The 22,531-nt window shown below is 46.5% G+C and overlaps 4 protein-coding genes, 1 long non-coding RNA gene and 2 other non-coding genes across 21 annotated transcripts in view; 3 read left to right on the plus strand and 4 right to left on the minus strand.

The window, feature by feature from the left end:
• Window positions 1-2,143: 2,143 nt before the first annotated feature.
• Window positions 2,144-9,197, minus strand: BCL6B (BCL6B transcription repressor). Of its 2 annotated transcripts, XM_007483220.3 has the most exons (9): window positions 9,086-9,197; window positions 8,157-8,347; window positions 7,578-7,799; window positions 6,234-6,596; window positions 5,798-5,889; window positions 5,159-5,338; window positions 4,930-5,060; window positions 4,636-4,773; window positions 2,144-4,199 (listed from the first exon to the last, which is right to left on the minus strand). In XM_007483220.3, exons 2-9 carry the CDS (start codon window positions 8,333-8,335, stop codon window positions 4,080-4,082), a joined length of 1,425 nt encoding a protein of 474 aa, XP_007483282.1. In that variant the 5' UTR covers window positions 8,336-8,347; window positions 9,086-9,197; the 3' UTR covers window positions 2,144-4,079. The 2 variants fall into 2 exon arrangements, with proteins under 2 accessions (XP_007483282.1, XP_056673639.1); XM_056817661.1 differs by having other exon boundaries at window positions 6,234-6,368; window positions 8,157-9,177.
• Window positions 9,198-14,216: 5,019 nt separating this feature from the next.
• Window positions 14,217-14,300, plus strand: MIR497 (microRNA mir-497). Its single transcript, NR_034994.1, has one exon. It is a non-coding gene; the product is annotated as a microRNA mir-497 (primary transcript).
• A 285-nt stretch (window positions 14,301-14,585) lies between these two features.
• MIR195 (microRNA mir-195) lies at window positions 14,586-14,657 on the plus strand. The gene has a single exon (NR_034992.1). It is a non-coding gene; the product is annotated as a microRNA mir-195 (primary transcript).
• Window positions 14,658-14,752: 95 nt separating this feature from the next.
• C2H17orf49 (chromosome 2 C17orf49 homolog) lies at window positions 14,753-18,087 on the minus strand. 13 transcript variants are annotated; one of them, XM_056817669.1, is made up of 6 exons: window positions 17,766-18,087; window positions 17,180-17,274; window positions 16,524-16,625; window positions 15,613-15,797; window positions 15,291-15,395; window positions 14,753-14,991 (listed from the first exon to the last, which is right to left on the minus strand). In XM_056817669.1, the coding sequence occupies exons 1-6, from the start codon at window positions 17,784-17,786 to the stop codon at window positions 14,987-14,989; spliced, it is 513 nt and encodes a 170-aa protein (XP_056673647.1). In that variant the 5' UTR covers window positions 17,787-18,087; the 3' UTR covers window positions 14,753-14,986. The 13 variants fall into 13 exon arrangements, with proteins under 13 accessions (XP_056673647.1, XP_056673641.1, XP_056673650.1 ...); XM_056817663.1 differs by having other exon boundaries at window positions 14,753-14,995; window positions 17,180-17,358; window positions 17,766-18,066; XM_056817672.1 differs by having other exon boundaries at window positions 14,753-14,995; window positions 17,912-18,064.
• Window positions 18,088-18,237: 150 nt separating this feature from the next.
• Window positions 18,238-20,221, minus strand: RNASEK (ribonuclease K). The gene is made up of 3 exons (XM_003340326.4): window positions 19,738-20,221; window positions 18,840-18,919; window positions 18,238-18,664 (listed from the first exon to the last, which is right to left on the minus strand). The coding sequence occupies exons 1-3, from the start codon at window positions 19,813-19,815 to the stop codon at window positions 18,523-18,525; spliced, it is 300 nt and encodes a 99-aa protein (XP_003340374.1). The 5' UTR covers window positions 19,816-20,221; the 3' UTR covers window positions 18,238-18,522.
• Window positions 20,210-22,531, plus strand: part of LOC103106430 (uncharacterized) — a 60,500-nt gene continuing 58,178 nt past the window's right edge. Inside the window, exon 1 of one of the 2 annotated variants that reach the window (XR_008916484.1) lies at window positions 20,210-20,506. This is a non-coding gene — a long non-coding RNA (uncharacterized LOC103106430). The remainder of the gene's footprint in view (window positions 20,507-22,531) is intronic. The other variant, XR_008916485.1, reaches the window with a different exon arrangement.
• Window positions 20,500-22,531, minus strand: part of LOC100015746 (polyunsaturated fatty acid lipoxygenase ALOX12) — a 32,326-nt gene continuing 30,294 nt past the window's right edge. The window contains exon 15 of the mRNA XM_001365497.4: window positions 20,500-22,529. Within this exon, the coding sequence (XP_001365534.2) occupies window positions 22,350-22,529 (180 nt within the window). The 3' untranslated portion in view covers window positions 20,500-22,349. The remainder of the gene's footprint in view (window positions 22,530-22,531) is intronic.

Below are 22,531 nucleotides of genomic sequence, written 5' to 3' on the forward strand. Positions count from 1 at the left end.
GCTTGGAGTCAGGAGGACCTAGATTCAAATATGACCTCAGATACTCCCTAACTGTATGACCTTGGACAGGTCACTTAACACTGTTTGCCAGAAAGCAAGGGTTAAAAAATTTTAAAAATAAAGTTCCATAAACCAATGACAAAAAAAAGAGAGGTGGTGGGGAAAGAATACTGCAAAATAAGGTCAGAAAGGAAGGTTAAAACTAGAAAGTGGAGAGCCTTTAATGAGAGACTGAGAAGTTTTTATTTTATTCTTGGACACAAACTCTGGAAGGTGTTTGAGCTGGGTTGTAACATGGACAAACTTCTGCCTTAGAAGTTCATTTTTTCAGCTGCGTTAAAGATAGACTAATGTGGAGAGAGAAACTAAGAACTGGAAGGCCAGTTAAGAAACTATTACAATTGGCCATGAGTGAACTGGGAAACATGAATTTGGATGGTGTCTATAAATGGAGACAAATATAGAGATGTGGGGGGTTAAAATTCACAGGGTTGGTAGCTGATTGGATGTAGGGAATGAGAGTAAGAGAAGTTTTAACCTTGAGGTTTCTTGTTAGGAGTGACTCGGAGGCCGGTAGTGCCATGAGTAGGGAAGTATAAAGGGACAGATTTAAGTAAACTTGTGCTTTGTCACCCCACTGGTAAATGTTTAGAACTACATCTTTGTTTTTCTTTTTTCTTTCTTTCTTTTTTTTTTTGTGAGAGGGCATAGCAGTGGAGGGGGAAGGGAGGGAACCGTGAATGTTTCCTGAAGGGAAGTTATGGGGTAGTAAGTTCCACCCAAAGAATTAGGACAAAGACAGTTTTGATTCCTAAAGTTCACTTTCTGAGGGGAAGAGTTGGGGACTTGGGGTATAGAAACCCTAAATCCCACCAATGGAGCAGGAAGCCTGGACCTATAACTTATGTTCTCAGAAGAGGAAGTCTGCAAAGGGAATAAAAATAACTGAGAAAGATAGTGGTGATTGCACCCACAGTGCCAACTCCCTTCTCCCCCAAGGACCCTGCCTCTTTCCTTTCTTAGATTATTTCCTGTCTTCTCAGGTGGGAGAACCATTCCCTCTGCAGCAGGACAGGGGTCTTTCCATTAATTAAAATGGCTTTTTCTCCTCCCTTGGATCTTAAATAGCATTTATAACCTCTTTTATGTATTTGTATTTATTTTTGTATTTTAATTTCCCTATATCAAGGGTTCTTAACCTGGAGTCATGAGTGGGGACCCTGAGTCCCAAAATCTTGGGATAGTAATGCTTTTAAGCCCTGGGCCCCCTGTCACCATCTTGGGAAATCACCTCTGCAGTTTGAAGCTCCTGAAGACAATTATTAGAGTCAAGCTTCTCTGCAATTTCCAAACATCATTTCTAGTTCTGACTTCTGGGGCCAAACAAAATAACTCTGTCCCTTCTTTTAAGTGATGGAAAATAGATTAGCTAAATTTGAGTATCTGAAGAATTATCTTCTATTTTCCAAGTTAATCATTTCCAGTTCCTTCTTATGTAGCATGAATTCAAGGTCTTTCACCACCCTGGTTGTCCTCCAGATGTTTTCCACATGATCAAACTCCTTCCTAACATGGTGCCTAGAATTGAACATAGTATTCCAGATATTGTATGACCAGATAGAATTTAACAGGCTATCATCTCTCTACTCCTGGACACTGTGTCTCTCTAAGAATTTCCTCAGCTCTTAATAAATCAAATGACTGAGTTGAATTGAGAATGCTATTTAAAGAGAGGTTCTCTGTAATATACTCCCCTCCACCCTTCTCCCATATATCCTCAAGTGACAAAGCTGAGAAGGAATACCTGGGTAGTGGGAGAACAAGAATTTAGGGGATGAGAAATAATGGAAAGAAGACCCAGAAATCAGGATGTTTAATAATGTTTCAGGAAGGAGGTTCTGCTACCCCTTGACAGAGGTAGTTCTCTGGCTTCCTCCTCTACCACTCAATTCATATAGGAAGTTACCTCATATGTGACAGGATGCAGGTGGCTCCGGCTTTATCACAAGAAATGAACCGGAAGGTGGGGAGAGTGGAGTTGGAAAGGGCTACTGCTGTTAGTGTCTGGAGGATGTAATCCAAAATTCACTTAAGCACAGGCTACCCCATCCCACATCTAACCAAGAAACTAACAAACACCAAATGACATCGATGTTTCTTTATTTTGAGGCTCAAACAATATGCCATCTTGGATTTCTACTCATTTCCCCCCATTCACTTTCTGCCTTTCATTCTTTTTCTAAATACCACCTCAGGTCTCTAATCTCTCACCTCTTTCTACCTTCACTTGGGCATAGAGTAAGAGAAGAAGGGACACTGAACCTAAGCCCTAACCCCACCACATTTAGTTGCCCAACTACAATGAGTGTACTTCTCCCACACCAGCACAAATAGCCTCTTGGGGTATGTGACTCTATCTTCTCCATTCCTACAGCTCTGACTCAAGATGTGTAATTGTAATAAGTCTTTTTCACCCTGAAAGGAATATTTTATTTCTAACCCTTTGTTCAACTGGAAGTCAGAATCTAGGTCTCATTTTGCCCCAGATTGGGAAGCCAACTTGAAAATTTTCTAATTTTGGACCCAGATATACAGAAGTCTACATTTCACTCCAATAGTCACAGACTATCCTTAACAGACTGTTCTCAAGGTAGCCCTTAACTTCAACTATGCAATTATAACCAACCCCTTAAACATTCAGTCATAACAAAAATCTTCAATTCCATCAAGTCCAGAGTATCTCTCTCTCCACAGCTTCTCTTCATAGCCTCAGGTGCTGATGCCTTTTCTGGTTTGTGACAAAAAAAAGGAGGGAGGTAATCCTAGAAGTTTCTTAGTTTAAAAGAAAAACAAACAACAAAGTATTACACAGACTCAAAGACTTCTTGAGCAAAAGGAGAGTTTTCTAGGTACAGTAGGAAACCAATGAGGCAACATCCAGAGTCAAGGAACTTGGTTTCTCTGAAAGAGAAAATAATAAAGGAAAAGGGTCACAGTCCCAGGCAGACTCTCTAGGACATTAGCTCAGCCATTCCTGAGTCCTTGTCATTCCAGAAAACAATATCAAGAACTGGAAAATGTCACAGTTGGAGTTCCAGCAGCCCAGCAGGCTGAACTCTAGGGTAGCAAGGAATTCTAGATTCCCCTCTAGAGCCAACATGGAGGTTCCCAGTTTTTGCACAACTAAGAGCTGATTTTAAAAATGTCAGGTTAGGTCCCAGACCCAACTCTATAGTAATAAGAGAAAATTCAAGACTTTTATAATTTTATATCTAGAATCACCATGAAGGATCCAGTCCCCCTCTTCTAGGTGACCAAGTGTGCATCAATGAGATTTCTGGAGGTTACCAGCCCCCATTTTGGAATAATGCAGTGTTCCCTAAACCTCCTCTAGAGCCATAGTGAAGGTTTTAGTTTTCCTATATCTAGATTATCCAAGGGGTCAGACTGTTCTAGAACAGAGAGAAACCTTGATCAGAGACCCATTCCTTTCCAGAATTGCTTGGCTTGGCTTCATTACTCCCCACAGAGTTCCTAAACTGCTCTAGAATAGAGGTTCCTATCTCTTGTATAATAGTTCTCCAAAAAAAAGTTTAAGTATAATGGCTATAATAAGAATTATATGAAATATTCAAGCTTAGGTATGGAGGGGTCCCCAGGTTTGTCTCTGCCAGCAGAGCTGTGACCTCACCTTACTATGGATAACTTTTGGCCACACAATTCCTTCATGGGGAAGGGGAGGAATGAGAAAATATGGAATACAGTTCGGAGTGAGAAAAAACCATCAACCCCATTCAGTAACTCCAATAAATTATATTTACAGGGGAACCGAAATGAAATGCTAGGGGTTGAGTTCTGCCCCTCCTCTCCCATTCAACCTAACAAGTGTTAGGAAACTAGGCAAAAAAAAAGAAAGAAAAAGGAAAAAAAAGAAAGGGAAGAGATTTTGACCAGCAAAATGGAAACAGATCTAATAGATCTGCTACCCCTGCTCTCCCCTGGGTGAAAAACCAGACTAAGATCAGGTCCGGAACCAGGAAAGGGGAAGGAGAAGGAAGGTGCGCCACTTATCCTGGTCCTCAACAAGGGGCCCTCAGAACATGGTAATGGACTTTGGTGTTAGTGGCAGCACCATGTTTCTGTCGAAGATGCAGGCGCAGTTGACTCTTGTGTCGGAAATGCAGGTTGCAGGGTTCACACTGATTGGAGAAAACAGAGTCAGCATTGGGAACATGCACAGTCCCTTGAAAATATTGTCACATCCTATAGTCACACTTATCATTTCCCCTTTTAAACACTCCAGTAAATAACTTTTACTTGGAGGGGTGGGAAGGCTATTCATAGATCATCTACTCTCTACTCTCTAACTAGTTCCTGAATGACAGGTTGTTTTCTAACTACCCTCCCTTCTCTTTCCTCAAGTGGGACCCAAATTGGGTGTTCTAATTGGACATCCCCATCCCCACAACTAATCTATTATTTCACACCTCACTTCCAGAATTTTCCAACCTACACATCTCCAGCTCTGCTCCTGAATCATCCGTCACTCCCATAGACTTCCATCAGATCTCTCAGAGCACTGGTGGGCACATTTTCTTTGGAGGGCTTGGTTCTACTCCAACCCCCAATACTCACGTGGTATGGTTTCTCCCCCGTATGGATGCGCACGTGGCTCTTCAGTGTCTGCAGATGGCGAAAACGAGTTCCACAGGTGGAACAGGGATAGGGCTTCTCTCCCGTATGAATCAGCACATGTGCACGGAGGTGTGCCACCTGTGTGTACGGGTGGGGGGGGGGGAGCGTTAGGGCTCTGACGAATTCATTGAGAGCCGGCAAAGTGCAGTCTGCCTGTCCTAGAACTCAAATTCTGGGTCCTATTCGCATCCTTACTTAGAGCTCTCCCAACCTTCTTTTCTTTGACCCCAGTACCTGCACGAAGCGAGAGCCGCAAGTCTCGCATTTGTAAGGCTTCTCTCCGGAATGGATGCGGCTATGAGTTTTGAGATTGGCGGGTCGGTTAAAACGGGCCCCACAGATAGCGCAGTGATATGGCTTCTCTCCTGGGAAGTGAAGGAGAGAGTGGGGGCTCTAGGTTGGATTGCCTGGGGATGGACCGGGGCTCTCCCTCCGATCTCTTTCCTCCTTTCCTTCCATATACCTGTATGCACCGTGCGGTGACTGGCTAGGTTGCCTTTGTAACGGAAAGCGCATCGGCAGAGCCGACACTTGTAGGGTTTGTCTTCATTCCCGGGGCTGTGGGGGGTCAGTGCCCGCGCTCGCACTTCTTCCGGATAGCCAGTCCCTGCCTCACAGTCCTGGCAGCTGAAGAAACTATTCCCTGAGAAGGGAGGAGGTAAACCACGTTTTACCTTTTCCTAACTCCAGTTGGAAGGAAGGAGAACTAGGATTGCTAGTCTTTATTTTATTTTTAAAGTTTATTTTGAAAATCCTTACCGCCCAGCTTAGAATCATTACCGTTTATTGGTCTTGAGGCAGAAGAGCGATAAGAGCTAGACGACCCGGGTTAAGTGCCTTACCTAAAGTCACAGAGCTCAGAAGTGTCTGAGGTCACCCAAGACTTCTCGTTTCCAAGGTCTGGCACTATCCATCTAGTTGCCATTCCAAGTCTACCTATGGTGGTTGGTCCTTTTTCTGAAGCCTCGCCCTTTCTTTTCCTGGCTCTGTCTGGTGGAAAACGCCTATAGACCTATTCCTAGGATTGTCCCGAGGGACAGAAACTTCATGCCCTGAACTGGCTCTTCTGTTGGGATCCCGGAGAAAGAGGAAGGGCTCTCACCTGGTCGCGGACCGGAGGCTTCAGAGGGCGATCCGAGGTTTCTCTGACTGGGATGAGGGAGCAGCAAAGCAGGATCAAGAGCCGGGGAGAGCCTGCAGTCAGGGTGGGGGCGAAAAAAGTTACGCCTCTCACTCCCGGAGGAGAAGCTGTACTCGGTCTAGAGTAGAGGTAGGCGTGCAGCTCCCCTCTAGTATTGGGGGTGTGCTCCCCTCTAGTATTGGGGGTGTGCTCCCCTGACTTAGTGACTGGACTTCTTCATTCTACCTTCAATCTAAGGCCATACCCCAAAGTGTTCAGTAGACTCCCCTTCCCCCGAACCTCCTAGGACCACCGCCGTCGGATCACACTAGGGTTAATCATCTCGATTGAGGCCACACCTCTTAGATATCACCTACCACACCTCCCCCAACCCTCGGAATCCCAAAGCCCTCCGAACCTTCTCCCAGTTCCGGAACAGGAACCCTCCTCCCCGCTGCTGCTAGAGGCTTCCTCGCCACTGGCAGGCTTCGCTGAGGCAGGAGATTCGGCAGCAGCGTCTGCCTTCCCAGCTGGGGTCCCTGCTTGGGCCGTCCTGGAGTTGAGAATGATGAACTTGTATTTCTTCCAGTTACAGGCTGCGGGGTCAAGACTAGGTGGACTAGCAGGGCTGGGAGGACCATGGAAACAGCTGCGGGACTCTGTCGGGGGGTCCGGGTGCCCTTCAAATCGGTGAGGGCTACCTTCTGGTGGTGCTGCTGGCATAGGGGGTGCCTGTGATTCTGCATCAAGTGGTTGCAGAGAGATGCTTATGGGCTCATAGCTGTGAGATTGAAGAGTCAAGATTATAGAATTTAGAGCTGGAAGTGGCCTTAAAGATACCCTGGTTCAATTACATTTATGAAGATAAGACAAAATTAGGCCTAGAAAAGCTAAGAAAAATCTGACTGTCATCAAAGCTCTGTTCAATGACCTTCAGTGGCTATTATCCCTAGGGTCAAATATAGGCTCCTCTGGCATTTAAAGTCCCTCACAGTCTGGCTCCAACCTACATTTCCAGCGTTGTTATATCTTACATCCCTTCCTATTTCTCTACCCTTTAGCCAAACGGACCTTACATCTTTGCCCTGTATACTATACCTGAAATACAGTACACTGTTTTCTGTCCATAATACACTTTCTCTTTTCCTTACCTCTTAGATTCTCTAGCTCATGTCTAGTATCACCTTCTACAGGATGCCATCTACAAAGACTACTGCATATTTGCCCCCTATTACTGTATTACATATTATCTCCTGCATAGAAGGTAATACACTAATTCTGGGCAGAGATTGTTATCTTCATTTTTAAAAAATTGATGATATAGCATGGTGCCTGACACCTAGTAGATGCATGATAAATGCTTGTTGATTGTCCAAAATTACACAGCTAGAAGTGGGAGAGCCAGACCAACCAATTTTGAGCAGACAATCAATCTAACCTTCAAGTGGATGGGTAAGACAAACTAGTTTAGGATTCTTTCATGGGAAGCAAGACTACTAGAACCCTGTCATCAGGTAAATGGGGATTTTTTTTTAACGGAAAAGAAAACTAAGGCTCAGAGAGGGAAGCTGATTCATTTCCAGGCATTTGAATCTCCAGTTTTCCCATCACTGTACCTCCAAACCTATGTTCCTCTTAGATACTCTTCAACCTGAGATTGTTCCCTCTTCCTTAACTCTTCCCATGGCCTCCACTGTGGAAACCCAGTAACCTTACTGCCATCACTTTATCCTTCCAAGCCCCTTTTCTCCAAGTCCCTCACCTTGCCTGGATGAAGCGGTGACAGGCCTCTACCACGTGGTCCATCTGCAGATAGGTGGCTGCTGCCAGGACCGCTGGGGCCGTGGCTGGTGAAAGGAGTAGGCGCGACGTGTACATAAAATCCAAAAGAGGGGCAAAACCACCAGCTTCAGGACCTCCAGGTAAAGATAGTAGGTCCACTCCCAACCCTGCCCGACCACGGAAAATCGAATAGAAGAAGCCACTGCGGACCAGAAAAAGAAGTGGGTCGTATTACTCACTTGATCTGATCGAGATTGCAGTGATTTGACGCTTCAGGCAATTCAGTTCCCAGACCCAGCCAGAACAAAAATAACCCCCTGCCGCATATACACTAAGATCCACACCCTGGATCCATAGCTTCTGCTTTTAGGTAATATTCTGCTCCTCCCAAGTGCGCCCTAACTTTTCTACTGGCCCATTCCCCAGTCCAGGGAATCTTTGTTCACCCTTCTCCTCCCTTCCACTTTTTGGGACTTACTTCCCCCCAGGCAGGTCCCGCCCCAACCGTAGAGCAGATTCCCTCTACACCCCCTCTCCCTTCAAAGCCGCCGGGTCGAACCTGCAGGCGATCAAGACCGCCTTGTGAGCTCGGAGGGCCCGACCTCCCACTAACAACGTGACATCGGTGAGGATCCCACGCAGGCGTAACTCGTTCAGGTTCCAGAGCACATCTGATGCGTGGCGCGTGAATTCTCGGACGTAGCCTAGACTCCCTACTGCAGTCGCGACTGAGCTCATGGTGAAGGTAGCCTTCGAGTGAATGAAAAGCGGGGCTCAAAGATTTAGGATATTCGTCCGTTCTTCTGGATACTGAACAGTCAAATTCCTAGTTTGGGCACTTGTCTTCCCCCTTGGACCGCCTCTCTCCCCTCTCCAATATCTTCTCAAGATTTAGGATTCCTGAACACCTGCTTCTGAGCCTCCATCCCCTGCGGACTTCATTCACATCGATCAATTGCTGGAAGTCAAAGGTCCTTCCCAGCCTCCCCCCACCTCCTCCCCTCATTTGCCAAAGTGCAGCTCTTCCCAATCCTGATGCACCTTCCACCAGAACTCCAAACCTTCGTCCCATGCAAGGGAGGAGAATTCAAACCCCCTGCTTTTGGAAGACTCTAGGCTCAACTAATTATTTGTGACATTCTCCACTTACAGAAGGTGGTGAAGTGGTATCAGTTAAGGACATCCCAAAAGCCTAGACTTGGGACTCATTCTAGACCAGGCATCCTGTTTCTCCCTTCTCCTCCTTTCCTCCCACTCTAGTATATTTCCTGGGATATAGGCATCCCACTCTTTGCCCTCTTCAAATTCATTCAAAGACCCAGGCCTCTTAAATTTGCAACCCGAATTCTTTTCCCTGCTCCTGAATTCTGCCAGGCTCCTTCTCTCCTACGAATTACTCTTGGTACCCAGGGTTCCCTGTTTTTCTTGCCCAGCTTATCCCCACTCTTCTCAAGGCCCCTGGAGCACGGGTGCCCCTCTGACTCTCACCCCTGTCCGGCAGGGGCTGCGGTTTCTCCTTTTGCTGGGAGGGGGCGGAGTGACTCTCTCAGTCCTGGCTCCTTTATCCCGGCGGGATGTTGGGGGAGGGAGAACTAGAGGGAGGAGTGCTTGGGTCGGTATCCTTCCTGCCTCCCTAGATGGCGAAGACTGGGGGCGGGACCTTGGAAACGGGGGTGGTGGCCTGGGAAAAGAGGGATCCTGCTGAGCCCGTGAGGAGTGATGTTAAAGGTTAATTTTTTTAAAAAAGGATTTAGGGTTAGAGAAGTCTAAGAACAGCGTATATGAGGCCAGAGTTATCACAGTGCCTCTTTGAGAGACAAGTACCGATTAGGTTGCAAAGAGAATTAAAGGGTTGGCCTTTGGGGGCCCGTTAGGGGCTTGGGCAGGATCTTTAGCGGGAGGGAAGAGGGGTGTAGTTGGCTAAAACTGTCCTGGTAGGAAGGAAAGCAAGGAGAAAAAAATTCTGCCTGGAGTCAAGCATCACATCCTGGGAGGTGGAGAAAGGGTTGTTGAAAACAGAACTATAATGAGATTGGCGATACAGGCTAAGGGTGTTTAGCAAGAAGGTTGGCTCCAATCCTAATCCTTGTGTGGCTGTCATGTAGCTAGCCACAGAAAGTGTTTACGACCGGGCCCCCGGGGGAACCAGGGAGAGAGTCCTCGATAGGGAGAGAGGGTGAAGGGAGGGGCGGATGTGATTTCTAGTCCATTTCCTGCCATTGTCCGGGTACAGGACGGACAGTCCAGCTGCTTCCCCTAGAGGGGGCGGGGAAACCCCCATGCGGGGGCGGAAGTCTGGAAAGAAACGGAGGGAACACTGGCATCTCCCCGCCTCGAAGTTGTAGACTTTCCCCCTTCGGCTCCATTTAAAGATAATGATACTTTATATTTTTATAGCAATTTAATTGCGAAGCTTTTTGTTTACATTAAATTATTTGATACTAACAACTGAGTTAAGCTATTATCTGTTATTAGCTGATAACTAATAATATATTAATAGCTATTCTCAATTTTACAAGTTAGGCAACGGAGGCTCAGGAAGCCCATGGTTACACAGTTAATGTTAGAATTAGGATTTGAACCGAGGTCATTCCTGACTTCAAATCCAGTACTAGACCGATTTAAATTAGGACTTCCTCATTCCTCAAATTAGGACGTCCCGTCCCTCCTCCTCCCCCTTTCTCGGGGACCCAGGATCCTAGCCTGTCCAGATTAAGGTAAGGGGTTTGTCTTTGGTCCAGGGAGGAGTCTCTGCTCCGTTAGTGCATGATTTGGTCCACAAGATGGCAGCATTGCTCCGTCCCAGCCACGTCCAAGAGGCGATTGGACCTTAAAAAGAATCTGAGTCCTTGGGGAAGATTAAACCTAGAAGGGAATATCGACCAGACTTCTCTTCCTCACTCCCCTGCCGCACCCCATCCTCCCACCATCTCACTTCTTCATTTCCTCGGGTATTTGTGTATGGAAAGCTAACCCTGGGGCAGCCAAGACGAAGACTGAAGCTTAAAGAAGGGGGAGGGGGGAGGAAACGTTGCTCTATTGATTACCCCCAATTTATCCTGTCTATATCTTGTTTGTACCTGGCTGCTTACACGTTGTCGCCTCCGTAAAGTTGCCAGCTTCTCGAGATGAAGTACTGTCTTCTAACCTTCTTTATATCCCATCGCTGAAAACATTCGGTAGCTTAGTTTTCTTCCCTGACTTGGGAAGCTTGGGGCTGCGTGAGCTGGAGAAGGGTGGACCCAACAGGCTGGACAAGATGGTCTTGAGCTCCAGAAAATATCTCTGGGTTTCTGGATCTGTGCAAGATTATCTTAGTGATTAGTCCTGCTAATTATCTACAACTGAACCCCTTAGAGAGTTTTAAGCAAGAATCATTAATTTATAATTTATGGCCTGGTTTGAAACTGGAGACTGGAAAGTTGGAAAGGCAATAGTAAAGATCCCAAAATGGATCAGGGGATCAAGGAGATAGAAAAGGACCCAGGAAAGAGGTGTGTAGGTGAAAGGGTGGATGGGGGAGTCTTTGAGGTCTCCCCTCTGCTCTTGGTGGGGAGGACTGTCCTCTGGTTCTGTGGAAAAACAAAACAGGGACTCTGGGATCATTTGGAGGTTAACTATGACTGTTTGGGAGCAAAAACAGTTTTTGAGGAGTTCCATGGGTTTGGGAGAGATCTAGAACTTGCCAGGGAGGACTACAAGACCAGATTGGAGATTTATTATTCTCTCTGATTTAGGGAAAGGAGACATGTTTGGAAGCTGTTAAAAAGTATTTTAGGATGTTGGTGGGTTCCAGGAACAGGAACTTAAGGCTGGGGAATTGGGAATGTGCTGCGAATTTAAGATGAGGGAAGCAGTTTGAATGTGAAGCAATTAACTGGGTTCATATTTACACAATTTAAGAATGAAAGGGTTTGGGGAAGTATCAGAATCCAGGAACTTTTCTGACCATATCTGATCAGATTTAAGGTTTTATTTCCAGAGTACTTTTTTGTGGGGGAGGGGAGTTCTAGGGGATGAGAGTGTGAATTTGAGAGCTTTTGGCATATTTTTGGGGTGCTGACTTGGGGCAATCTTCAATTATGGAATACACGTGTCGGAGGGACTCAAATTGTTGCTAAATCTTACTAGCAAAGTCACTGTAGCTGTGGGGTTCAGAAGCCAAAGAAGGATTCTAGGACAATATAATGTGGGTGGGGAATTTGAAAATGATTGTCCCAACAAAAGCCCCTCACCCCAACCCTATACCAGGTTGTTAATCCGTTGGGATTACCAGACAAACACAGGAAATTAGAGAGGGTTGGATTGACCATTTGGTTCCTAAAGAGAATAAGAGCTGGAGAATTAAGGGACCCAAGCATTATTTCTGCCTCCCTTCCAGCCCCTCCTTCCTCCGTATCCCCCCCCCCCAAAAAAAAACCCTATACCAAAACAAAAAAAAAAAAACAAAAAAACAAAAAAAAACCACCACCACAACAACAACAAAAAAAAGCTGGCTGTACAACTGCAATGGCAGATTCCAGTCCTCCAAGCTTCTTTAAATCACCACAGGGACCCGGGGGGGAGGGGGGGAGGGGAAGGGGGAACCGGGCTTCCTAGATGCCCAGGGGGTAGGGGGAATGGATGGACCCCATGTTCCTCAGGTCCTTAGGAAGGGCCCTTGGCCAGGGACCCAGGTGTCGGGCATCTAAGCCTTGGAGGGGGAAGTGGGGCGGGCTGGGGCACCCGGGAGGAGGAGGGAGAGAGTGACTTCCAAAATTGGCATCAGGACAGAGCAGGGCGGGCGGGAGGCAAGCAAAAGCAAGAATTTTCCTGGAGAAACGGGGGGACCTGAGTGGCCCAGATTTGGAGAGCTGGTCAAGGGTAGTCTCCCCTCGACCCTCAATTTTTTTGGGATTTTTTGGGGAGCCCTGAACCCCTATAGGATGGGTGAGGAATGTAGTGTTGGTGTAATCTGACTTGGGCATTTCTGTTGCCTCTCCCACCCAAGTTGGAGACGGATGGATTGGGAGGGGGGGAAGGTGTCCCCAATTCTAACTTACAGTGGGGAAACCCCACTCTTAAGTCCTCTTTGTGGGGGGGTCCCTCCCATCTTAAGGCACTCCTTATTCCTTAAGTCAGCCAGAGAAAGAGAAGGCCGAAGATACGACTTGGGGTGTCTCCTCTCTCCTGGGCCCCTAACTTGGGGAATATGCCTCCAAATCGGCTCCCTTCAGAAATGAGGGGGGGACCAGGAACCAGGGGGGAGTAGCTGAGGTAAGTGGAGAGGGGGCAGGGAGGCATCCCTTGTTGGGGGGGATGGGGGAAGATGGGGGGAATGGGTGGAGCTGGGGTACTGACTTTGAAGATAGACAGGATGGGGTTACTTCTTGAACCCCCAAATTCATACCACACATCCCCTCCAGGCTGAAAGTGGAGACAAAAGGATTCTTACACTTCCCCCCACCCTCTTCCATTGGCCTCCATATCTAATTTTTAAAGTAATTCTTCTGATGGTTAAAATTAGGAATTTTTTAGGGGTTCTTAAAGTTTAAGGGGCAATGTAGGTGAAAACTTGAGCTCTGGAGTTTTGAGGGTGGAGAGGTTTAGGAGGGTGTGCCTGAATTCCTCCAAAACCTGAAAAACTGTTTACACCATCTTTGTTCTTTTTTGGGTTCTGGGATGTTTTCTTAGGAAATTGAGGGTTTGTTTTTTTTTTTTAAGATTCGGAAGGTACTTATTTTCTGAAGGATAACTTTTACTCATGACTTTGGGCTTATGTATGTAACAGATTCATATATAGATTAAAAATTTTGCATTCCCATTACATCTAGTGTCCTAGACAAGATGGGAGGATGTGGGAGAGGACAGAGGACGTGTCAGGAGGAAGGGCCTAGAGGTTGGGGAGGAGCATGGGTGAGGAAAAGGGGAAATGTTTGTATGTTCAACGTGGCTTCGCCCTGGAGATTTGGGCCTGGTTGATGGATCTGATATAGGGATATGTGGAAAAGGAAACATATATCCCTGATACGACCCGTAGTAGAGCTGAGGAGCAGGTAGAGGTATGTGGGGATGCCAGAAGTAATTTCTTTCTAGATTTTTGTTTACTCACACCCCCAGCCCTCCAAACTCCTACTTTTACCCTCTTCTTTCTAGGTATTTTGGGCTAGGTTGGGTGTCCCAGTCTTCTGGCCACTACCTTCAGCTCCATCCATATCTAGAATCAGCTTTTACCACTTGTCAGCCTTTCTCTGGCTGTATTTGTATTTGTCTATTTTGGAAGGAAGTGTTTGTGTGTATATGCATTTAGGGCTGGGGCTGGACAAGGTGAGGTTTTTGGCAGTTATCATTCTCACATTCTATGACTTGTACCCCCTGATTCCATCTAAGAAAGTCCTTTTGACCTGGGTTGTCTAGGAAGAGAGAATGGCTCCATCTAGTCTGCTTTGTCAGAGCCTGAGAATTGTCTGTCTGTATCCCTGTCTCCCTTCTTCTATCTCATTGCCACCTCATCCCGAGCTCTTTACAACATGCCAGGACCCATTTTTTTTTGCCAGTGATCAGTCTTATGTTATTAGTTTTTCCCTGCATCTGTCTCTCTACTGCCCTGTTTTTCCACAGCGTCCTATCCAAATCCCATCCTGCCTCCGCCCCAGCAGCACACTGTGGTTTGTTCAGTGTTATGGCCAAGTCCAAACCACACTGTGGTGTTAGAGCGAGGGTAGGGGAGGCACCGCCATCGCCACAGCCTGGACCCTGGAGCAGAATATCTTGGACACCCTGGGGGAAGTATGACAAATAGAATGGAGAGATCCCATAAAAACACAGGGGTTCCTCACCAAGAAAGATCCTAGGGACCATGTTTAGGGAGGCTTTGAACATACAGAGCACCCCCACATGAACTATGGAAGTCATAGAAAGTACTCAGAGAAAAGTTCTAGACCTCAACTAATAAGTCTGTCTGCAACTTTGTTCTCCCCTCTAACCTGACCATTACCATCCTGGGCTTCCCTGGCTTTAGCAGCACAAAAATATTGGCACCTGAGGGAAAGCCATGCCAGTATTGAGAGTGCTGCTCTAGACAGGGTAGCTAGAGCAGCTGTGGGAAGAAGACCTCTGAATGATGGAGGGATACCCCCTTGTTCTCTGATGAGATAAAGAGACAAAGCCACCGAATTAAGAGTGAAATCTTTATTTGATTCTGTAAAAAAATGTCCATCGTGGGCAGTGGGCATGTGTTCACATAGGGTCTGTAGGGCAGATAACTTATTTTCCTCCAGAATTCTTTTTTCTAGGTTTCTATTCAGTCTACAGGTCCAAGATAAAAGGGTCAAAGGAGTCAGGAATAGGAAGGTCACTGGGAGAGCAAAGGAGGTTCAGCAGAGGTCACGAGAAGTCCAGAGTGTAGTGTCAGGCTGTCTAGAACAGGAAATAAAATTAGGAGGGAAAGAGAGAGCCCTAAACCCACCTTCCAAGGAAATGCCTACCTGTCACAATATATAGAACATCTGATGTGGCCCTTTCATTTTTCAAAAGAGAAAGGAAGTGACTTGACTGACATTGCACAACTGGTCAGTGGCAAGTGACTCCAGTCCACTGTTTTTTCATTATACCATATTCTCCCACCCCACAAAGTTCCCTCTCCCCAGGGTATAAGAATCTTTTCCCCCAAATCCCAACCCTATACTAGTTTGGGAAGAGGAAGGACTCCTACCCTGGTCGAAGTTCAGTTTCTTGGCTGGGGGAGCCTCCCCTAGCCCTTCAATGTCCACTAGGTCACTGTTGGCATCTGAGTCATTCAGGCTGCTCATCGTCACATCTGAGAGGGAGGCATCAACTAGGTCCCCCCCACAAGATTTCCCCAAACCTTCCCAACCCCAGCTCCCCTTCCTCCCATCTCCTCCTCAAGCTCTTCCCTCACTGGTTGAGGGAGGAGGCTTTTCCCTTTTAATCTCATTTCCAAGTTTATTCATTTGACCTGAGATCTTATTTTTCTCCTTAGCAAACCTCTACAAAAACCACTCCGTGGCCCTCACCAGCCTTCTGCTTCTTCGGGGGAGGGACCCCTGTTTCAGGGATATTAGACCCACTGGGTACAGGTAGGGCAGGAACCAGGACATTGGATGCTCCCTTCTTAGGTCCCTTCTTGGGTGACTCAGTTGGCAGAGGGAGGCCGGAGTCTTCATATACCTTTCTTTTCACTGTAGACTTTATTTGAGCACTGAGGAAGAAAGTCAGAGGATAGGGAAAGAGGGGGAAGGGAGTCAGAGGGATATGAAGAATAAGAGGACACATGGTGGGGTGAGGTATAAGGAAATTCAGGCAAATATAATCTATGATCTGGGAAAATAGCTAAAAAATCCCTAACCTTTTAATAAGGAAGGATTACTTTTCACTTTACAAAGTGTTTGGATCACTTAGGGGAAAAGGCCAGGAACTCTAGAAGTAAAATATCTGAGCAAAATTAGAAAGAGGGGTATCATGCTTTTCTATTTAAAATACCAGGAAATTGAAGAAAGGGAATCATTTAGGGAGAAGGGGGGTGGGGCTTAAGGTGGGGAGGAAGGTGTGGACATTGGCTTATAAAGATCTACTCATTCATACCCAATAGTGGAAAACCCACCCTATGTAAACATAGGGTAACCCCAAACACCCAATACAACCAATCCTATTAGTCTCACTATAAGCAATTGGTTAGGAGGGTTCCTACAATAACTACCCTCTGTTGTAAGTACTCCAAGAGATCCTATGAAAACTACTTTCAGAAGTAATTTAAGAAACCCTATCAAAATATTTCAACAATTCCTGCTTCAACTGCAGTAATTCTCATGATTTATATCTAGTACCTGGGGGCATCCTATCGCCAGAGATAGCAGGAAAGGTAGTACAAGGGGAGGGAGAAGAAACTGTCCAGCCCCCCATTCCCTGACTAGCCACCCTCCCTCACACAGTCCGGTCCTTGATGACAGAGCTGATGCGATTAAGATCGTCCCCAAATCGTTTCACCGCAGCCCTCAGCATCTCTATCTCCGTGTCTGTCCACTTGGCACTGTCAGGAGGGGAGAGGGGGATGGGGAAGTGGAGTGGCAGGGAGGGGTTAAGTCACCCCACATACCACATGCTCTGGTCCTCTGTCCCCAAACCATTGAGCCCCTTTAATTCTTCTATAAATTTTAACTATCCCACATACACTCCCAGATCTGCCTCCCCCAATCCTGGGTATGAAAAACCTACATAAATATAATCTGACTTCTAATATATAAAAGATCCTACCTAGAATACATAATAATTTGATTTTATCCAATACGGTAAAGCTTACAAAGCCGTTTTACAAATCGCACTTGATTCTTATACCCAAAGACTTGTGCCTTTACAAACAAAGAATATTTAAATGACATGCTCATGGTCACTTAGTCTGTGGTCTCCAGAGACTATACACTTGTAAGTAAAGAGGTTAACCCTAAAGTCAAAGGCTAGAGTACAAATGTGAGAGCCAGGGATCAGAAAATGGTGACTGTAGAAAGTGTTTGTCCCTCCCCTGGGCTAGGGCAACGAGATCCTGCACCGCATCTCTCTTCCCTTCTCAGGCTAGTTCAAACTTACCCGGCAGGGGAGGAATCCGACACTGGATGCAGCTGCATTGTCAGCTCACCAAGCTTTGTGAAGGCAGCACCAGCAGCGGAGAAGATCTCCCCAACCTGGAGAATGGCAGGTGATGGATCCAACCACTTGAGGATTATGGGGTCCAATCCTCGGGTCACAGCCTCACCCCCGACATGCTTCTACGTCAGGAAAAGTGTAATACTAGAAAATTTCCCTTCCCTCCCTTCCTATGTTAGGGGAAGCATTACACAAGGGGCTCCATTCTGGCCACCAAAGGAGAGATGTACCTAATGTTTTCCATTCTCCCCGCTGGGGGAAAAGTAAAATAGCTAAGGGATACCCAACTTTGTCCACTCCAGAGAGGCCCCATTCTCCTTTCCCCGGGATGGTGCTACAATTCCGGGGTCTATCTCCTGGAACAGGTTGGAGGGGCGCTAAGCTGGGGGGTGTAAGAAGGTGCTACACCCGGGGCTTCTCATTCTGCAAGTCCGGTGAGAGGCGTAATCTTCCGAGGGTCCTCAGGCCCCCCTCCCTCGGGCTACCTTGACACTCTTCGTGTTTCCAGGGGTGGGGGAGGAGCGCGCACCTTGGTGGAAGCTGACGTCATGGCCCTGGACGCCAGCTCCCGGGGGACGCAGCTGCAGCAGCTGCAGCGCGAGCAGAGACGGGAAAAGCCCAGCCAACAAACGGCCGCGGAAGTCCCGCCCCTCTGTTGGACTAGCGGCTTCTCACCGGCCCCAGGAGTTCGCCGCTCTCGGGCTCGTGCTCCTCCCCTGCACCATCAGCCGGAGGGAGCGCTCCGTCCACGGGGCATGAAGGGAAGGTGCCCGGCGCAGCAGCTCGTCCCTACTACCGGGGTTTGTAGGCGGGGTTCACTCTGCTTCCGGCGGGGCGCCAGAACACTTCCGTTTCTGGCGAATCACCCTCCGGATTTGGTTTCCGCTGCCCCACCTCCTAAGTTTCCCCGGCGTCTGGGGTCTCCCGCTCTCCCTACACCGCAGGAGCCCCTAGGATTTAATGTTAGAAGGGTCTACAAAACAAGAACTCACACCGGGATCTTAGATTACTTTCACTTTATTGTAACTAGCAGAGACAGCGGAGAGGCTAGGAAAGGGATAGTAGAACCACCCAAACACAACTGGGGTAAAAACCAAACAAAATGAAGCCCTTCTCCCCGTCTCCCACCCCCACCCCCGAGGGCAACCAGCAAATCCTTCAGCAACTAAAGTGGAAAAAAAAAGGTCGAATCCCAAAAAGAACTGGGAAGGCTACGAGAAGGGACCTTTTACATGAGACGTGAGGTAAGGGGCACCCCCAAATCTTTGGGAGTGGAATGGAGTAGCCTAACGGACCATGTATTCTTTGCGCTTGTTGAGTCGGACTTGGCAGAACGAGAAGCCTCCAACCAAGGCATAGAGGCCGGCAGCAATGAAGCAGTTGTAACTCACACTTTCAAAAAGCGCAAAGATTTTCTCAGGATTATCCCTGGGGGAATGAAAGAAAGGGTGAAAATAAAATAGTTGCTAGATCGCCCAAGTCCTCATTACCCCCAAAGCACTTGAAGGCCACCCCTTTCGGTTTTCTAGCAACATTCCAAGCCTTCAGGGCTCTAATTCTAGTCCGAGACCCAGGGAAATCCCTCTTATTCCCTACAACTCACTGGGAAAAATCATCCTCTTCAAAAGGTAAATCCTCAAATAATCCAGCAGTATGGAGATTGAAGAAAATTCCCAGAATAACCTGAGAAAAATTTCAAGAAAAATATGAGGTTAAGGGGTAACTGAAACCAGAAATTTGAATTCTTAGTCCATTCCGAAGAATGAACCTTGAAGTGCCCTTCTCGTTGCCATAACATCATACTCCCACATCTGGCAATTGCTAGGGATATGCCCAGACTAAACCAGAATAGGCCGCCTAATTTGGAGTGTAACTCAAATTTAATAACCAAACAAATAATCAAATAAAACTCAAAGACCACCCTCCTACTACACTCTCAACCCAAAAGGGAAGACTTTCATTTATAGATCCAACAAGAGATCGATCCCACATCTCCCTTTTTTCTTTCCAAAGGAGCGTCGCCATCATGGGAAGGACTTCCTTTTTTGGTATTCTATTCCAATCAGGAGGCCAGAGACGAAATAGGGGTAATTGTGCCCCAGATTTTTCCTTTATCACTCAGAATCTTGCTTTCCTTAACTCGCCTCTCGTTTTTCAAGCTCCCCAGACATTCCCCCTAGTCCTAACTTCGACCTGATCCCCATTAGACTGAGCTCCTTGAGAATAGGACATGGGCTTTTGCCTTTCTTTGTATTCTCAGATCTTAGCAGTGGTAGGTACATAGTAGGTGCTTAATAGGTGTCTAACTTCACCCTTTCTCCCTTAGTCCTCAATCCCCCTTCCCCCAAATCGTTTCCCAGGACTCCTCGCAAAAGCTCTCAGGACCCACCCCAAAAAGGTTTCAATCATTCATTACCTCGATGCTCCAGGGTCTCCGTGCCCCAAGTCCTAGAGATCCCCCTCCCCCCTCCTCCCTCCCCCGCCTCCCCCGGTCTTCTCACCAACATGATCACGGCCCAGACACTAAGGACGATACCGCAGGCGGCCAGCTTGGGCCCACAACACAAGAGGGACACCATCTCGAGCACAGGTTGGGGCGGACAGTACAGAAGCTGAGGCGGAGTACGGGTCCCAAGAAACCAAATACCGGTTTCAGGTGCCTTAGCCCAGCCGGAGAGTACGTGGGGGGCGCCGGGAAGGACAGAACAGGAGCCGGGAGGGGCGGGAGCAGGGGGGAGGAGGGAGGGACCAAAGAGCAGGGATAGAAAGCAGGTTTAAAGCGCCGGAGGCCGGCCATTCCCAGAGAAGGGGATGACAAAAGAGAAAAGGCTTAATGAAAAGGTGCGGAGGACGACACTTCGCAGCACTTCCAACTCCTACAAAGTTACGAATTTTTCCCTTTTCTTTCTCCCCACAAATATGGTACGGTCCATTGGAAAGGGTGAAGCGAGAAAGAGGGCCGTCACGTGACGGAACTTCTCCAGACTCACGTGACCTGGAAGGTGCTTTTCTCCGCCTCTTTCCTCTAGCGAGCTGTGAGTTTATCTCCATCTTAGTTCCAGGCCATTTCTTTGGATGCTGACTTGAATTTCTCCCATTCTTTAAATGGGGAAATGCGGGGGAAGGGCCTTGCCCGACTGTTGTGTAGGGGAATATGGTCGGGCGGTGCCTCTTATTAGAGAAGGATCATCTTTGGCTTTGGAAGGGATATGGTGTAAAGACCTGGTTGTTCCGTGGAGATAATCGCATATATGTCTTCATGTTTGCCAGGTGGGCCTTCTGAAATTTTAAAGGCATGGGCGGGGTGGGGGCAATAGGAAAAACCGGGGACAGACATCTAACAGGAAAAATCCTTTGTTTTTACTTTTTTTTTTCTGAACAGTTAGGAACTAGGAAGTGCATCTTAGGTCCATTTCTCAAAGTTAAAGTCCAAGTCTCTGGAGTCTTTTTGCTTCAGTGACCCAAACGAAGAGGCTTGGTATCATCAGGAAAGCAATTGAAATTAACGAGAGAATGCCATACACTACATGCTTAAAGCTGTAATTGTCCCTTATTTTACCACAAAGGAAATTTAGGTTCAGAGAGGCTGTGATTTGTTCTTTGTAAAAGAGTCGATATCAGAGTCAGAATTTGAGCCCAGGGTTCTAAATTAAATGCTCTTTCCATCACCCTACACCTTCCTTCCTACAAAAGTATAATGTACCCATACCTGGAATACTGTATTTAATTCTGACTCATGAACCTATGTAGTAGAACAGACCTCAAGGTGTTATAGAGAAAGCCAGATGTTTCTGTAGTGGAGTCCTGGACAGATAATAAACCTGGATTTCAAATATGATGACGCTATATTTTCTACCATACAGAGTTGTTATGAAGAAAACAGTATAAGCGTTGAAGTCCTTAAATGACTGAACTGGAAGACTTTCTGAATGAGCAGACTAAAAAGAGTTTGTCTTTGAAGAGTAGAAAAAGTATAGTAGAAAAGGCAAAGTTCATTTGGAACCTAGATCCTGGGTTCAAATGCTTCTTTTGATACTAGCTGGATGTTAAAGGTTAAATTACTTAACCTCTGAGTCTGTATCCATGTGTAAAATAGGGTTAATAATACTTGTTTTATTTATATGAGGATGTCAAGGACCACAAGATAATGGATATAATGCTCTGAAATAGTTTAAAGTGTTTAAAATTTGGAACAAATGAGGGACATAAAATCAGTTACTCTTAGTGTTGGGACAATATGATGATGGAAACAACTTCAACAGAGAGTTTAGTTATATTCATGAATGACAGACCTTTAATGGCTATTTGAAGAATTACTCTAATCTTTTGAGCCAGAGAAGATGATTGTCTTCAATTATCACCTTTCTCCATGGTATAGTGAAAGGTAGTACTAGTTTGTGTCCCTTATGCCAGCATTGCAATTATTTTGTTCCTTGAGCAACAGAGGTTGAGATGCCTTGTAGTATATCGATTTCTTAGTTTATTTATTTCAGATTGTGGCAAAGGGGCAGGGATATCTAAGTAAGAAGCAATGAGGTGGTAGAGCTAGGAGGACTATTGCTAGGAGAAGAAGATCTTCATATCAGATTACACTGAGAGCTTTCCTATCCTTGGGAAAATGATAGGGGAGGGCTGCCTCTGCCCCAGAAGGAAAGTCAAAGGGAAAATCATTTCTTTCCAGAAACCAGAGAATGAGGAACATGTGTAGAGAGTGGGAGAAAAGTGTTGGGAAGGAGCCTGAATGTGACTTAATGATCAGTGACATTGGGGAGTGAAATTAAGCATGATTTATACCAGAAGGAGAAAGATCCCTCCTGAGAGGTGGGTAAAAAAGGATAGGTAGGTCTGAAATGGGGACAGAGCCTTAAACTTATTATTTTTGTGCCTATGAGTATGGATGTAAAAGAACTAGGGTTAGGAAAGGAAATAGAACTTTGCTAACCCATTTAGAGTAGTGTGATGGATAGGTGACAAAGGGCAGATAGATCAGCTGTGGGGTGGAGCCCACTGGTGAGTTTTATACCTGTAGGTATGAGATTAAAAGGACTAAGGTTAGGAAAGGAAAAGGGGATTTTCAAGGCTAATCAGAGTGATGGTCAGACAGATGTTAGGTTTAAATGGTAATGCTGTTCTCTATTCTGCTGGGCTGCAGGTACTCATAGGGCAGGTCTAGATTCTTATTACGGGCCACAATCTCTTTTTCTAGAGTGTCTAATTCTTCCAGGAAATGACTCAGCACAGCCTTGGGCCCAGATCCTGAAAAGTATTCTTCCTTATGCTGACCCAGGGGTACCT

Source organism: Monodelphis domestica, chromosome 2, assembly GCF_027887165.1.
Source record: "Monodelphis domestica isolate mMonDom1 chromosome 2, mMonDom1.pri, whole genome shotgun sequence".
Lineage (NCBI taxonomy): Eukaryota > Metazoa > Chordata > Mammalia > Didelphimorphia > Didelphidae > Monodelphis > Monodelphis domestica.